This window comes from Ursus maritimus, unplaced genomic scaffold (assembly GCF_017311325.1).
Source record: "Ursus maritimus isolate PB19 unplaced genomic scaffold, ASM1731132v1 scaffold_26, whole genome shotgun sequence".
Taxonomy (NCBI): domain Eukaryota; kingdom Metazoa; phylum Chordata; class Mammalia; order Carnivora; family Ursidae; genus Ursus; species Ursus maritimus.
In genome coordinates, this window is record NW_024425119.1 from 9,343,093 (window position 1) to 9,359,640 (window position 16,548).

At 37.0% G+C, this 16,548-nt stretch overlaps 1 protein-coding gene across 1 annotated transcript in view; it reads right to left on the reverse strand.

Annotated features, from left to right (window-relative positions):
* Positions 1-16,548, reverse strand: part of LOC103669182 (pregnancy zone protein-like) — a 46,361-nt gene that overhangs the window by 20,979 nt on the left and 8,834 nt on the right. The window contains exons 8-15 of the mRNA XM_040642140.1: positions 16,144-16,267; positions 14,462-14,576; positions 12,596-12,705; positions 10,256-10,417; positions 9,406-9,633; positions 8,057-8,120; positions 4,476-4,618; positions 496-645 (exon numbers count right to left, since the gene is read on the reverse strand). Of these exons, the coding sequence (XP_040498074.1) occupies positions 496-645; positions 4,476-4,618; positions 8,057-8,120; positions 9,406-9,633; positions 10,256-10,417; positions 12,596-12,705; positions 14,462-14,576; positions 16,144-16,267 (1,096 nt within the window). The remainder of the gene's footprint in view (positions 1-495; positions 646-4,475; positions 4,619-8,056; positions 8,121-9,405; positions 9,634-10,255; positions 10,418-12,595; positions 12,706-14,461; positions 14,577-16,143; positions 16,268-16,548) is intronic.

The window sequence follows — 16,548 nt, forward strand, 5'->3', positions numbered from 1 at the left end:
TTCACAAACTATCTTGAAACGTGGTGCGTTAAAGGTGGCATCGGATGAGAAATCTGATTCCAGTTCCACCCTTAAGATGTATTTTTGGCCTTCTCTTTCTGTATGGCTTTATCTATTCTAGCTACATTTTCTTCATTCTTAAAATTAAGGTAATAATACCCACCGTAAAGAATTATTCTTCATGGATTCATTCATTGACAATGTGTCGAGCACCTTTTACACTTGAGGTACTGTGCTAGGCGGGGCACGCGGTGGGGAGCCATGTTGCTCCCTCACTGAGAATGTATCATAACAGAGAATGAAGCGAGGTGAGACGTGCGAAGCACTTTGTGCAATGTCTTTTGTGGAACTGAATTTAATTTCATCTCCTACATAACTTAATACACTATGTCTGACACTCGGAAAAACGTGTCCTCTCCATTACAGCCTCCAGTTTCTCAAACTGGTCTTCTCATGTGTGCATTTTCTGACATGTGAGACTGAAAGGGGACTCACCGACTGAGGGGAGAGCTCAGCTTCAGGCTTCATCAGCAGAACGCTCTGGTCTACCGCACGGAGGGCACAGAGGGAGTGAGGAGTGGCTGTGACCTCCAGGTTGTTGTGTGAGGCTGGCAGGCTCTGGGCTGAGGAGAAGCTCAAAGTTACCTGTAAAGAGGATATGATTATGGTAGCAAATTTTCTAAGTATGGCAACCTCAACACTCTCTTCTACCCCAGGCTAGGACTAGTTCTTTCTACACTAGGCTTCTCTTCATCCGTTTTGGACCAGGCTTAAGATGGGCACACTCCTCGGGACTACCGGTTAACTATCTCTGGAATAAATTGGAAATGTGGTTCCAGTTAACTTAGGTTTCCTGCTCCTTCTGTAACTGGTGAAATGTAAATTGGTTTTGGTCACATTGAAGCAGAATCCTGAATGGAATAAGAACACACATGCTAATAGATACATACCTTGCTGTAGTTGACCTATCTCTCTGTGAGTGTTTTTATGGTGAATGCGTGTAGTTTGTATTGTGCTGTGAAAAATCATGCTCTGCCTCTGAGACTAGCCAGGGGAAGTCTCCTCCAGGTGGCAGTCTTAGTCATCTGACTTTCTAAAAGGTTGCAGTACTGTTTCTCGGGATCGGGGATTTATTGGGTCATTAAAAAAATTGAACATCTGATATACATCCTGAGAGTTAACTGGTTGAGAAAATTCAAAGAACTGTGAATAAAGAGCAAGAGCTACAAAATAATGGAAAATTGTGCCTATTTTTTTCATAGATTTGATTCTGCTTTGTCCAGTAGAAACTCACTGATAAGTGAATCTATCAGTTCCCTATGTTCATGTAAGCATTTCTTGAGTAGAATCTGAGTTTTATTTTCTATTCAAAATAGAAAAAAAATCATTTAGAATTTAGATACTGTAGTAGCATCAGGTAACCTTCTAGGTTCCTGAACCACAAGTTGAGTTGGCTTGGAATGAAATGTCAGTATGTTTAGGTAAATAATATTTGACCTGGATTGCTGAATTTAACTATGATAATCCTGGTTTATGATCTGTGGATTAATTTAACAGTTGGATTCATGTATCATGACACCCATATGAAAAATATTAATTGATTTATCCTCAAAATGAAATAGTATTCATCTCTAGGGGTACCTGGGTGGCTCAGTCAGTTAAGCATCTGATTCTTGGTTTCAGCTCAGGTCATGACCCATGGGTCATGAGATTGAGCCCTGTGCTCAGCAGGGAGTCTGCTTGAAGATTCTCTCCCTCTGCCCCTCCCTTCACTTGTGCTCACTCACTCTCTTTCCCTGTCTCAAAATACATAAATAAACCTTTAAAACAATGAAGCAATATTCATCTCTAGATGTTCAATATATTATGAAAACACTGCGTATGGAGAATTCTGTTTTAAACATGCTTGTTTTTATTTTTAGAAAATTTAAGTTTATTAAAATATGTTTTTGGGTGCCTATTTCTTTTCTTTTTTTTTTTTAAAGATTTTATTTATTTATTTGACAGAGAGACAGCCAGTGAGAGAGGGAACACAGGCAGGGGGGAGTGGGAGAGGAAGAAGCAGGCTCCCAACAGGGAGCCTGAAGTGGGGCTCGACCCCAGGACTCTGGGATCACGCCCTGAGCCGAAGGCACATGCTTAATGACTGAGCCACCCAGGCGCCCCATTGGGTGTCTATTTCAAATGAACACATGAATTATTTGGGATTATAATCAATTGAAAATACTATTAATCAAGAAGTGGCTATGTTAGAAAATGTAAAATATTTTATTGATATGAGAACAAAAGAGAATTTTAAGACATACTTTGAGAGTCTTCGCTTAACCATATTGATCAGTTATCCTTAATAAATAATCATATCCAGTCAAGAATGACAGGCAATTTAAACTCTTACATCATATATAACATGTATACTAAATCTGATATTTTTATTTTTTTATTTTTAGATTTTTTTTTTTAATTGATAGTGTGAGAGACAGCCAGTGAGAGGGGGGACACAAGCAGGGGGAGTAGGAGAAGAAGAAGCAGGCTCCCAGCGGAGGAGCCCGATGTGGGACTCGATCCGGGAACACCGGGATCACGCCCTGAGCCAAAGGCAGACGCTTAACGACTGAGCCACCCAGGTGCCCTTAAATCTGTTATTTTTAAAGTAAGAAGGAAGGATATGAATTTTGAATAGAAAATGGTTTTTCCCTATCCCTATGAAAATTGAAGAAAATACTTCTAGTATATCATTGGTTTGTGGGAACACACATCTCCAACGGACCTGGATCTTCCCTCACATTCTCAGCCCGCTCTTCACGCAATTCATCAACCTGTCAGGTTGTCTACTGTCTAGGGTCCTCAATCTGTAACTTTAATAACTCTCTTTATTAACTTTTAGTGGTAAATAAAAATAGTCAACTTTCTTCTAAATACTTTTCTTTTTTCATAGTTTTTTTTGAGAGAGAGAGAGGGAGAGAGAGAGAGAGAGAGAGAGAGAGAGAGAGAACATGCACCCATGACCCTGAGAAAACGACCTGAGTTGAAACCAAGAGTCAGACTCTTAACAGACTGAGCCACCCAGGCACCTCAGCTTATCTCTACTTCTGATGAGTAAGTTACAAGATATTTAACACGAAGAGGTTGAGAATAATGTCCACGGGCTTTTGCTTCTATGGGAAGTTTTCTGGTGTTACTCAGGACTTGTTGCATGCTTCTACCAGAGAGAAACCACTGCTGGAATGAGCAAACTGTGCCGAAAGCGGTAGCATAACATGGCCATTCCAAGGTTTAACAAACAACTAACTACCCACGATTAGCAGGAAGGGCATGGAAGTTCGAGACAGAAGCCTCTCCTAGATTCACAAGGAACACACAGAACATTCAAAGAGAACAGAAATTATGCTCTTGGACACCTGTCCAGGTTTAATAGCATTCTTTAGGAAGATGGAATTAAAAATTACATCAGCATCCATTGTGTCTTTTTCTTGGGTCATTATTTATTTATGTGGACCATTATATATTTAGAAAAAGATAATCTAATATAGTTTTCATTGCACAAATGTTCACTTGCTATAAATGCATACTTTTAATCTCCCAAAAACTCATTTAAAGAGTCTTTCTATGTGTATTTTTAAAAAGATATGTGAAGTTGGTGAATGTCCTCTGATTCTCCATGTTATGATTACAGCACGAAATTCTCTTGGGATAAAGCTTATTTATATATCAGGGCGCCTGGGTGGCACAGCGGTTAAGCGTCTGCCTTCGGCTCAGGGCGTGATCCCGGCGTTATGGGATCGAGCCCCACATCAGGCTCCTCTGCTATGAGCCTGCTTCTTCCTCTCCCACTCCCCCTGCTTGTGTTCCCTCTCTCGCTGGCTGTCTCTATCCCTGTCAAATAAATAAATAAAATCTTTAAAAAAAAAGCTTATTTATATCTCAGTAAGCTTCTTATTACAACTATGTATTCTTTGGAAATAGAAGATCCCATTTGCAAGTATGTTAGATTTTTCTGCTGTGGTCATTATTAGAGGGCCCAGGCTATGTTTCTCGACATGGGGCACATACATACACCTCTGTTCTGTATTATCAGAATTTTATTGGTTTCTGCAATAGTACATGGATGTGTGTCAGGGGGTACAATGGGGTAAAACTGACACATCCTTGGGAAGCATCATTTTTAATTGAAAATTTGGGGAAGAAAACACTTCAAAATTGAAACTATTAAAGCTTTATAAGAGAGCAGATTGTGGATTCCACATGAATTTTAAGATAAAACAAGAAACTTTTAAAACATTGTGTTTATGGCCACCTGCTTTGGACTTCTTCGCTAGCCCTCTCAGGCGGGGTATGGCATTACTGTCTGCCTGCAGAGTCCTTTGGAGGATGTTTTAGGAGACCTATGGGGCAGTTTGTTAAATGGACACAATTTCCTCTTTTTCATCCTTCAAAAGGGAAGATGAATAAGAGAACTGCTTTCACAAAAGACCCACCTTATTGGCAAAGCAGTTTTCAATCTCGAGTTTCTCAGTATCGGCAACAATTTCTCCATTGGGTAAAATGGCATAAACCAGCAACTGGGCTGCAGGAGCAATGTCTGAGTCCACTCGGAAGGAGAAGGAAAATACGCCTTTCACTGGAGAATAAAGAAAGTCCAAGATAATCAATTCGGAAGAGTTCTCAACTTAAAAGTTACTCACATCTGGAGCACACCAAAGTAAGAGAAGACTTGCATTTATACCATGGTGCGCGTACTTCGACGTGCTGAACCAACGACAGGCTTCCTTAAAGATGTAGGATAAGTTGTTCATTTCCTTTGCTTAAGTAGAGAAAGACACTTAATGCTCATTTTTCTTTTAAAATTTAAAAAAAGATTTCTTAAGAAAAAAGTCAAGAGGGGGCGCCTGGGAGGCTCAGTCGTTGAGCGTCTGCCTTTGGCTCAGGGCGTCATCCCAGGGTCCTGGGATCGAGCCCCACATCAGTCTCCCTGCTCGGCTGGGAGCCTGCTCTTTCCTCTCCCACTCCCCCTGCTTGTGTTCCCTCTCTCGCTGGCTGTCTCTCTGTCAAATAAATAAATAAAATCTTAAAAAAAAAAAAGAAAGAAAAAGAAAAAAGTCAAGAGAGAAGAACTTCTAGACATCTTTAATTATCTCTGTATGTACGAGGATAATTCAAAGAAAGCAGCACAGTCTCTGCCTTCAGGCCATTTTCAATACCGCAGAGACACGGGTACAAATAATCACATACAAAACAAGGTGAGTCTGATTTTTATCAGAGAATTCCCTGTATTTATCTTAGTGGTTTCTTTGTGCCTACATAATGCTTATAGGATATACCCACTTAATTTTCTCATAAATGTCCTAAGTTGCTTGTAGCATTAGATGCTTTAAAAATTATAGCCATCCTCTATCTATAGATAATTTGAGGACAGCTTGTGGTGAAAATACATGGAAACCTCAGGGTCAAAAAAAATTTGAAACTTCTGACTTACGTCATTTAGCTAAATACCCTCTAAGTCCATCCATGTTGTCACAAATGGAACAATCTCATTCTTTTCTTTTATGGCTGAGTCCTACAGCATAGGGAATGCAGTCAATAATATTGTCATAACGTTGTATGGTGATAGATGGTGACTATATTTATCACAGTGAGCACGGAGTAATGTATAGAATTGTTAAATCAATATATTGTACACTTGAAACTAATATAACATTGTGTTAATTATACTTCAATAAAATAATTTGAAATGATAATACTGAAACCACACAAAGAACACATAAAATGTGTAACATCTTGAGAACATCTTGAAAGCATGGACCATATTTTATTAATATTTTTATCCAAAAGTCTTATTATAGACAGATATGAAGACAGGAAAATCTATTATCTTCAAATTTAGTTCTCTTCAAGGGTAGTTAAAATACATAAACTTTAAATAAAGTTTAGCTATCCAAATTGTAAACAAAGAGATATCCTATCCTTTATTTATGAATTAGTTTAAAAGTATTTATTGTGTACCCACTGTGTGCCAAGAACTAGTAGAAGAAATGGAGTTTCAAAGATAAAAGACAAACACATTTTAATCTTTGTAACATGTATTCTTCATTTTTTCCTGGATATTCTGGCCCATTTTGGGTAAACGAGCTTTTTGATCTCTCTAAATATGCTGTCAACAACAACAAAAAATTATATTATTTTGATTTTGTCTTAGTAAAATGATAGCCTATAATTATTCAAATGAATAGAAAAAAGCGAAACTACTTATGAGATTTAGACTGGGGACATGTAATAAATAAATAGACCAAACGTGTTCATCTTTTTGTAACAAACCCTTTTTTGGAAAAGTTATCTTTCATCAAGAGATGTTGATGATTCAAGAAAATCCAGAAGGAAAATATGATCTAAGATACAGAAATGCTGTGAACCAACTTGACTTAAATGACATTTAGAAAACACTTCACTTAAGAGCATAAGAATAGAAATGCTAACATTTACCAAGGCAGATCATATTTGGGGCCATAAAACTGTTTCAGTAAATTTATTTTTAAAAAATTTTTAAAGATTGTATTTATTTATTTATTCAGAGTGCATATGAGCAGGGGGATGGCAGTGGAGGGGGGAGGAGAGAGAGAATCTCAAACAGACTTTGCACTAGTGCAGAGCTGACTTGGGGCTTGATCTCACGACCCTGAGATCATGACCTGAGCTGAAGTCAAGAGTCGGACACTCAACTGACTGAGCCACGCAGGCACCCCATGTCTCAGTAAATTTAAAAGAAATGATCATAATGGCATTAAATTAGAAATCAATAAGAAAAATTTCTGAAAAGTATCTCAACATTTAGAAACTAAATAACATATTTATTTTATGAATCATCCATAGTCCAAAAAAGACATTAAAAGGGAAATTTGAAAATGTTTGAACTGAACATAAATGAAAATGTCACAAGCAAATACTTGTAGGATGCAGATAAAACAGTATCTTGAAACCTAATGTTTGCCCAGCCGATTTCAAAATTTCTTAGGACTAATAACTCTCTGTCATGGAAGTATGGATTACATCCAAGGCCCCATCAGTATCTAATTTAGATAATTCAGATGATGATATTTGGGCCTTATGAACTGATGAGACTTACATGAGATTTTGGGCTTGTGTTAACGCTATAAAGGATTGAAGCTTTTAGGATTGTTGGAATGGGGTGAATGCATTTTGTATATGGAATGGATGTGAATCTTTGGGGCCAGAGGGCAGTTTGTGGTATGTAGACTAATGTCCCCCCAAAGACAGCATAATCTCAAAAACTTGTGTATGTGTTATGTTATATAGCAAAAAGGACTTTGCAAACATGATTAAGTCAAAGACCTTGAGATGGGAAGATTATCCTGGGTTGTCCAAGTGAGCCCAATGTAATCACGGTGATCTTTAAAGAAGGGGCAGAAATGCAAGAGAGAGTTTGAAGATGATGTACTTCTGGCATCGAAGACAGAAACTGAGGAATGCAGGAGGTCCTTAGGCAAGGAAACAGATAATTCCCGAAAGCTCCAGAAGGCAGACAGTCCTGCTGACACCTTGATATTAGCCCAGGGAGACGTCTGACCTACAGAACTGTAAGCTGATAAATTTGCATGGTTTTAAGCCAGGAAGCGGGTGGCAATCTCTTACAGCAGCAATAGGAAATGAATACAAAGAACTAGGCAGTAAGATTTTTCTCTGGTGATTTTCTGCACTTTCAAATTATTTTATGCATTTTAGCCAACCGAGCCACCCAGGCATCACTATTTTATGCATTTTAAAATATTTAATTATAAAATGAATATATTTTACTTTAGGAATAAAATTTAAAATATGGAAATGTTATAAAATGAAGAAAAATACTAACTGGAGTAAAATGAACCTAGTATGCCATCTTTTTATATTAACTTCCTCATCTTTGGTTGATGGAAGAAGGTTGGTGACCATCATCTCTATAAAATGTACATGTAAAATGTAAGATGTAAAAATAACTCTATCTTGCTACAATGTTCAGAATTTGAGTATATGAGAGAAAAAAACAGGAAATCCTGGAAGTACTTACTGTCTCCTTGTTCAATGGACAACACATGGATTCCCGATTGGGAGATGCTTCCTCTTGCTTTGATCTGAAGAAGGAAATATACCAATTATCATTTTAAAGGGCACATATTAAACTTACGTAAACATATTTAAATACATTAATAATCACTCTACTGCAACCCAGAAGTTTCGAATACTTAAGTTCTCTCTCAGTATTTTCCTATATGTAGAGTTATATACCTTAAATAACAGATATATAAGTTTTGCAATGTTTTAGTATTTTACTTAATGTTTGCTATTTATCGTGAATATTAATACTTCAAGTTTACATGTTCTTTCAACAAATATTTTAAACATACACAAGGCAACACACAGTAAGGGCAGGTATAAAATATGTCGGTATTCTCTATTGTTAAAAAACTAAATGTATTGATATTCTTTATGTGTCAGGCATTGAACTAGAAAATTTGGTTTTCAGATTTTATTTAATGTGCACAATATTCCTATGAAATAGGTATAAATCCAATCCCTAGTATTCAGGGAAGATAACTGACATTTGTTTTTACAAATGAGATTGTATAAATTGTCCATGGTCACATAACGAGGAAGCAATAAAACTAAGATTCTAACTTACTGTCAATTTTTTTTTAACTTTTTCATAGAAGTTTAAAAATATTATTTATGGTTAATGTTCCTATAAAATTTCCTACACATACATTTTTCTTCTTAAAATGACTTACTTGAGTAACTATCAGTTTTGGATCATGTTTTTAGTCTCAGGACACAAATAGGTTTTTTGGTCTCAGAGCCATCATACCAATTTATAATATGCCTGTTAATGTCCTTTTCCCCTGCAATCACACTAGTCATGAACTTTGAGACTATTTAGAAGCTTTATATGTGTAAATTTTCAGTTCTCCAATTAATGTCAAAATTGAATATTTTCCAGACGATTGTTTATAATTTTTTTTTAAGTAGGTTCCATGTTAACAAGGAGTCCAACATGAGGCTTGAACTCACAACCCCGAGGTTAAGACCTGAGCTGAGACCAATCAAGACTTGGACGCTTAACCACCAACTGAGCCACCCAGGTGCCCCAATGTTTATAATTTTTATTTCCTGTTGATTAAGTTCTTGATTTTTCCTCTCATTCAATAATTTTCCATTGGAACTCATAAAAACTAAAACGTTTCAGTAGAGACCAGAGCATAAATAAGAAATAAAAGCATTAATAATTTTATTAGGAAGAAACTTTTCTTCAAGAGAAAAAGGGTTTACGCTAATATCTTACAAAAGGCATTACTTAGATAGGAACTCAATCTTTTGGGGGTTTACACAATTAAGAAGAGCTACAGTGGTTTCCATTCTTACCAAATAATAGAAGGTTAATTCTTTTTCATCCTTCAGAATCTGTCCATTCAGGATGTAGTGTGCCCGGATATCCTGGATTTGTCCACAGGCCATGGTACCAGCAACGAGTTCAAGGTGAACATAACTCTTACTCGGGGAGAAAATATGCTTTACAGTGTGCTGTGCCCTCATATGAAATTCTTCAAGCCACCAGTTATCAAAACAGAGGTTATTCTGTTTGTAAGTGACCTAGTGGAAAGAATAAAGGTCTTAAAAAGGCTATTTGTTAATGTACATTATTTATATATTGGTCACTCTGAAGAGTTGTTTACGGAAGATTTTATGTGAACCATGCCTATTTGGTTCCATCACAGTCTGCTTTCCCAAATAAAGCATAATCTGTGAGTGACTTTTCCGTAAGTTTATTTAAGGCTGTGCTATACTGATTTAGTAGATAATATTCACTCACAGTCAAGATCAATTACTTTTTCTGAATACCCTTATGCCTATAAATTGTGTAAAGATATTTAAATTTTTTACAGAAAACAAAAAATGGCGGCACGCCAAAGAAACCAAACAAAAATCTAATCTGTAATAGAATTGTAAAAATATTGAATTTTACAAGGGAATATCAAGATGATATAATAAGTGTTTCCTGAAACTAGATCATGCTGTAAATTGAGTCTATCTAAAGTAAAAGTTTTCTGGCAAATAATGTTTTCTTATAATTTAGGTCTCCAAATTGCTTAATTTCTATTTTACTCTTTATTGCCATTTCTTTTCTCCCTAGAATTTACATGCTTCCCGTATATCCTTAAATTATGTGGTCTTAGTAATCTCTTTGCAGTCCTCGATACCCCTTCCCACTTACCATAACTGTAAAGAGAGAAGACGTGAAGTTGGTGGTATCAATGGAAATGTTCACCAAACCATGCTCATTGGTGGTAAGGCTGGAATGGTATGCAGTTACATCCACACTGACGACTACGGTTTTATTGGGGATCGGCTGATCCTTCTCATCAACTAGAAGAACCTAGAAGTGTGGAAGTGATAGCTGGTGTTACGTCGCCATGACATCTTCCACTCTCTGTTGCATTCACCTCTTGACCTTGTGGCTGCTGTCATTTACTGAAGATCTTAGAATCAGTATGGAAAATAAGATTTGTTTTCTGGGCTCTAAGCTATTTTTCTTTTTGACATTTTTATTTAGATATTCTGTGAACACAAAACAATTGAGAATATCCAAAAAACGGATTCATAATATTACCCTTCCCAATTTTTTTCATCCCTGGTGTTCTCTATCTCTGTACACAGTGCTTCTATTCAATCCCATAGATTATGCAGCAATATCAAGGGCCTTTTTAAAAATCATTTTCTCTCTTTCTCTGACTAACTCTAACCCATGGCCGAGTGCTATCTCTTACTCTGTTAAACACTATTTTATTTACTTCTCCCATTCCAGTTAAACTTGTTCAAAGTGAAATAAAATGAGATCCCTTATCAAGGGGTTTACAATGGCGCTGGGAGGCCATTAAGGAGATGGGCCTTATGCACGTCCTCAGTGGAGGACCCATGAACTTTTGAACTGGGCCAAATTCAGCCCAAACACCTGAACCTGCTACAGATTTTACTCAGTGACAGGGTTAGCAACCAATTATATTCAGTCACGACTAGCTCTCTGCCACCAACATCAACCAAAATTCTCATGAATAACACGTACAAGAATTCACCTCTGTCTTTAAAAACCTTTAATATTTGTTCTTGGGGACAGGGAGCAGTATTTGAACTGCTGCCCAAATCCTGAATTGCAATGCTTAGGCCCCAAAGAAGTGCTTTGTTTTTATTTTAGCTCTACCTCTTTTCTCAGCTGACAAAACACAATTTTTTTTCCCCATCTGGTTTCCAATAGCTTTTTATTTAATCGTACACAGTTCACCGTCCTGCTGCTTCCTGCTTGCTTCAAACAACTCTCTCTACAGCCTGAGCTAAAGTGATCATGTTATTCTTCTTAAAACCTTCAGTAACTTCTTGGTCCAAAATTCTGAACATATCCTAAAAGGCCCTCAAGATCTATTCTGGATTACCTATAACTATCCAGCCAATCCAGTTAGTTAATCTTCTACCTCAGTCAGTCACACTTTTTTTTTAATTTATTGTGTTTTTTATTATTATGTTTAATTAGCCAGCATATAGTACATCATTAGTTTTTGATGTAGCATTCAATGATTCATCAGTTGTGTATAACACCCAGAGCTCTTCACCATAAGTACCCTCCTTAATACCCATCACCCAGTTACTCCATCCCCCCACTCCCCTCCCTTCTGTAATTCTGAGTTTGGTTCCCAGAGTCGAGAGTCTCTCATGGTTTGTCTCCCTCTCTGATTTCTTTCCATTCACTTTTCTTTCTCTTNCCCTGTGGTCCTCCATGCTATTCCTTATGTTCCACATATGAGTGAAACCGTATAATAGTTGTCTTTCTTTCTTTGACTTAATTGACTTAGCATAATCCCTTCAGTTCCATCCATGTCGATGCAAGTGGTGGGTATTCATGCTTTCTGATGGCTGAGTAATATTCCACTGTATATATGGACCACATCTTCTTTATCCACTCAACTGTTGAAGGGTATCTCCGCTCCTTCCACAGTTTGGCTATCGTGGACACTCTTAGTTCTCTGCTCTTTAAAAGCTGTTTCACAGTCAATAAGGAAATTTCCTATCATCTGCCAATTGCCTATCAACTGTCAATTATCTATCAACTGTCAATTCAAAGATTAGTTACTAAAAAAGGAAATTTAAAATGCCTAGAAACCTTATACCTCTTATACGACAGAAAATTGATAGTTTACTAAGTTGGATATCAGTCTGTAAACTTACCAATATTACTACCAATATTGAGCTTTGAAGCTGAAAGAGTATCTTTAAAAAATTATATTACAAAATCATTGTTTATAAAGAGGCAATCAAAAGGGAATGCAGCCACACTACTCAGGAAAAAAGTGTGATTGAGGTGTGTTAGGAAGTGAACTAATAGAAGTGTGCTTTATTTTTCTGAATGTGATGGTATTTGCCTCTTAAGTTTGTCATTTGCTGTAATTTCTTTCCTCATTCTAAATAAATATTTTTATAATCAATTGTACTGTTGTGGTATAAAAAATCATTTTCTTTAAGACCACAGCCCCCAAATTATGATTCTATTGAAAAAATATTTTACCTGACCAAAAAAAGGGAGCCCATGCCTATAATGTGTATCCGCTTTTATAAATTTCAGTTTGCTTAAGGTATTTGTGATTTCACATGATCCATGCCCGGTTAATTCCAACTCTGAAAAAGAAATAAAAGAAGTTGAATAGTTCTTTATATTCAACTCACCTCCCGCCTCCACCCCAGCTTCACTCCATCATGATGAAGTACTATCCCTATTCTATTCCTTATCCTTTCCAGAATTTTTCACAGAGAAAATACCAGCAACCTGACATTAGCTTCACCTTCGTACAGAAATTATTGTACTTAATTCCCCAATTCCTGTGGTTTCACAAGTATCTTACTGGTTCCACTTGTGTTCTTAAGTTCTTCCCATCTCCTCTGTGATCTTGCTCCATTTTTGTTTCTGTCTCTCTCAGATGCCTCCCCACTCCCCGCGCCTTTTTGCATACAACATGACTCTTCACGTTGGCCTCAAAATGTGCTTAAATGTCTATCACAAACTACTTCCCCGGCAAGACCCTTCCTTTCACTGTATGGCCTTTCCAGTACAGCAACACCTGGTGCCTTTCCATTCAGTGAAGTGTAATCTGTGTTTTGGCTTCATCATCTAAACCTTTATTGTTTTCCCCCATCCCTGTGACTTCTAATTTTATTATGCTTGTTTATTTGACACTATGTCCTAAATGTAGTTGTTTCTGTCCTTGGGCCTCTCCTTGTCTGTCTCTAGCCCCTATCTAGCAATGCTAAGTGAGTTCACTTTCAGGATAATTGCACTTACTCTTAGGAGGATATAGATAATTACAATGGGAATCGTTCCAGATTTACATTTCTGGTCCTGACTTTGCTCTGGTTTTCTTTTAAAATTATTTTTAAAGCTGAATGAGTCAACGTCTATCTTGATATTCCAGATTACAATTAATTATCTTTGACACATTCTCAACACCATAGTTCTTTCTCATCTACTCCTTATCTTGGTTAATGGCATTTCCATTTCCCAGGTCCCAGATTTGTAATCTTTGGAGCAATTTTGAATAATAATCTGATGTATCACATTGTAACCTCTTAAAATTGTTTCATCCAGCCTGTCCTCTTCATGTCTGCCGGAATTATATTTTCAAAATATCAATTATTTAGAACATTCTCCTTAAATCTATCTGCTGATATCCAAGGCTTTTCATAATAAAGTCTAACCTTTTTAACATGCGATTTCCTTTTTTACACACCTTAGCCCCAACTTACATTTTCAGATTCTTCGGAGACCAAACACATTTGTTTTATGTGAATCATGTGTTCCCAGTCCATCACTAGCTTTCAAGATATTAGCCATTCTATACAAACCAGCTCACATACTACTTTATAAACTTTCTTTTTCTCTACATAAGAATTAATTCTCTCGGGGCGCCTGGGTGGCACAGCGGTTAAGCATCTGCCTTCAGCTCAGGGCGTGATCCCGGCGTTATGGGATCGAGCCCCACATCAGGCTCCTCCGCCATGAGCCTGCTTCTTCCTCTCCCACTCCCCCTGCTTGTGTTCCCTCTCTCGCTGGCTGTCTCTATCTCTGTCAAATAAATAATAAAATCTTTAAAGAAAAAAAAAAAGAATTCTCTCTCTTCATACTCATTTGGACTTTAGTTTTTACATTTCTCGTGGAAATTTTCTTATGGTTGTAAATATAAACATACACACACACACATACACATATACACACATATATGTAATTTCTCTTTAGATTTCTAGATCCTTGAAAGCAGGGACCATGTTATTTTCATAGTCCCCAGAAACTACAATGTGTTTCACATGGAATGGATGTTTGATAAGTGCTTAACATATTGGTGACTTAATGAATTAATAAATATTTGAAAATAATGTGAACCTGTTCCGTTCTCTTTGACTTTGGCTTCCACGTGTATAGTCATGTCATACCCCTTCTGTCTCAGCTGGAATGCTTTTGTCCTCACAAGTTGTGTGAAACAGCCTTCACTGTCTGCCTGAAGAGAAAGAAACAGAGTTCCTGGGTCCTCTGGTTTGCTGTCAAAAAAGTCAGTTATCAACCTGTGAAAGTTTTTTGTTGGCCCAAGGAAATTTTACAAATGTTCTGACCATCTTTTAGGTGCTGATTCTTTCCCAAGCCAAAATTTCTTCCCAAGCCAAAAATGATATCAAATGTCTTCATTAATTGTTGAGTTACTCATTGCTAACCTCTGCCTTCCTCCTTCTCTTCTGAAAGCCTATCCTGTTTCTGCCAAATTAAACTTCCTAGTTTCCACATGTGCCACTCTACTTCCTCTGCATCCATTGTTCCCCAAGGGACAACATTTTTTCTTCCATTCTTATCTTGGCCAACAGTTACTGTTCTTGTAAATTCAGCTCAGATGTAACATCTCCTCTGTGACCACCTTCGTCTACACACTGACTAAGGATTATATTTTCTTAACTGTATTTCTCCATGCCTAGGATATTAATAAAAACATATATTCATTGAATAGACGAATCATTACAGTAATTCCAAACTAAATATTGGGACCAACACCTTAAGAAAGATTTGTTTTCATTTTTTTTTACTTATTTACCTGAAAATGTTTATTGCATAATAAAATTTAATCATATTTAATTTGTTTGAATTTCCTTATAATTTACTTAATCATATTTTAATGTACTCACTTGAAAATAAAAATGAATTCCTGTGTCCCCTATATATTAAAGTTTTGGCAACCTAAGTTCTCTCATGTTTATCTTTCTTATTGATGTTTATCCTGACATCCATCATCATTTTCAACACCCTTGCCTTTCATTCATTTGCACTCTGCGGCTTTTTTTTTTTTTTTTTTTTAGAGAAAGAGTGTGTGCATGCATGCATGGGGGAGGAGAAGTGAGGGAGGGGCAGAGGGAGCCGGAGAAAGAGAATCTTATGCAGGCTTCACACCCAGCATGGAGCCCAAAGTGGGGTTCGATTCCACCACCCCAAGATCATGCCCCGAGCTGAAACCTAGAGTTGGATGCTCAACTGACTGAGCCCCTCTCTGAAGCTTTGATAACTTTCTTTACCATACCTTTTAGTGCCCACTCACTGTCACTCCCTGGGCCTTTATGTTATCTTTTTATGCTGGTTTCATATTATTCCACATGAGCTTTAGATTCCATAACAAGTCACTTGATTCTCCTCACAACCCTGAATTGCTCTACCACCTGAGCCAGACATTCGCCCTCTCCCACTAACTAAATTCTTAACATCTGCCACATTCTTTTTGAGAAAAGCCAACTTTGGATACTTCCACATTATTTTATGCCTTTATACCTGGCATGCTGATCACCATCAGAAGGCAATTACAAAACTAGCTAAATAAATACCACTATAAATTCATGAACCCAACTCTCAAGGGGGCTCCTAACATTGCCAGGCAGTCTTATAATATTTCCCTACTCCACACTACTCTCTGTTGTGCTCTTTTCTCTATACAACATTGCATTCTTTTGTACGATATTCTTTATTGCATTATTACCCGTGAGAAAACAAGACCTGGTGTTAGTGTCCTGGGGAGAATGGTTTCCATATACCTGTTGACTGAATTCTTCACAGATACTTTGGGAATGTCTTCCATGGCAGGCAGAATGGTATCGTGAGTATTTTCTGCATACATTAATTGTCACCAGACCAGAGACAGGCTTTCCATATGTGTATCTATAACAATAAAGCAATTATACAAAAGGATATTTGATATAAACAACTCAGATATTTTTTCACATGATTTGAGCCATTCATAAATCCATCTTGTTCATATAGCAGTTGTATTTCCTTCCAGATTTGTACTTCAGAAGCACTTACTCTGAAACTATGTCTTAATTATCTAAGTGGACCTACGCCTGCGACTCTAAGAGAAAATACTGAATCTTTTTGAAACACTTCTAAACAAAAAGTTAACAACGTAGTTTTTCTCAGATCTTTCCTCCCTTTCAATTGAG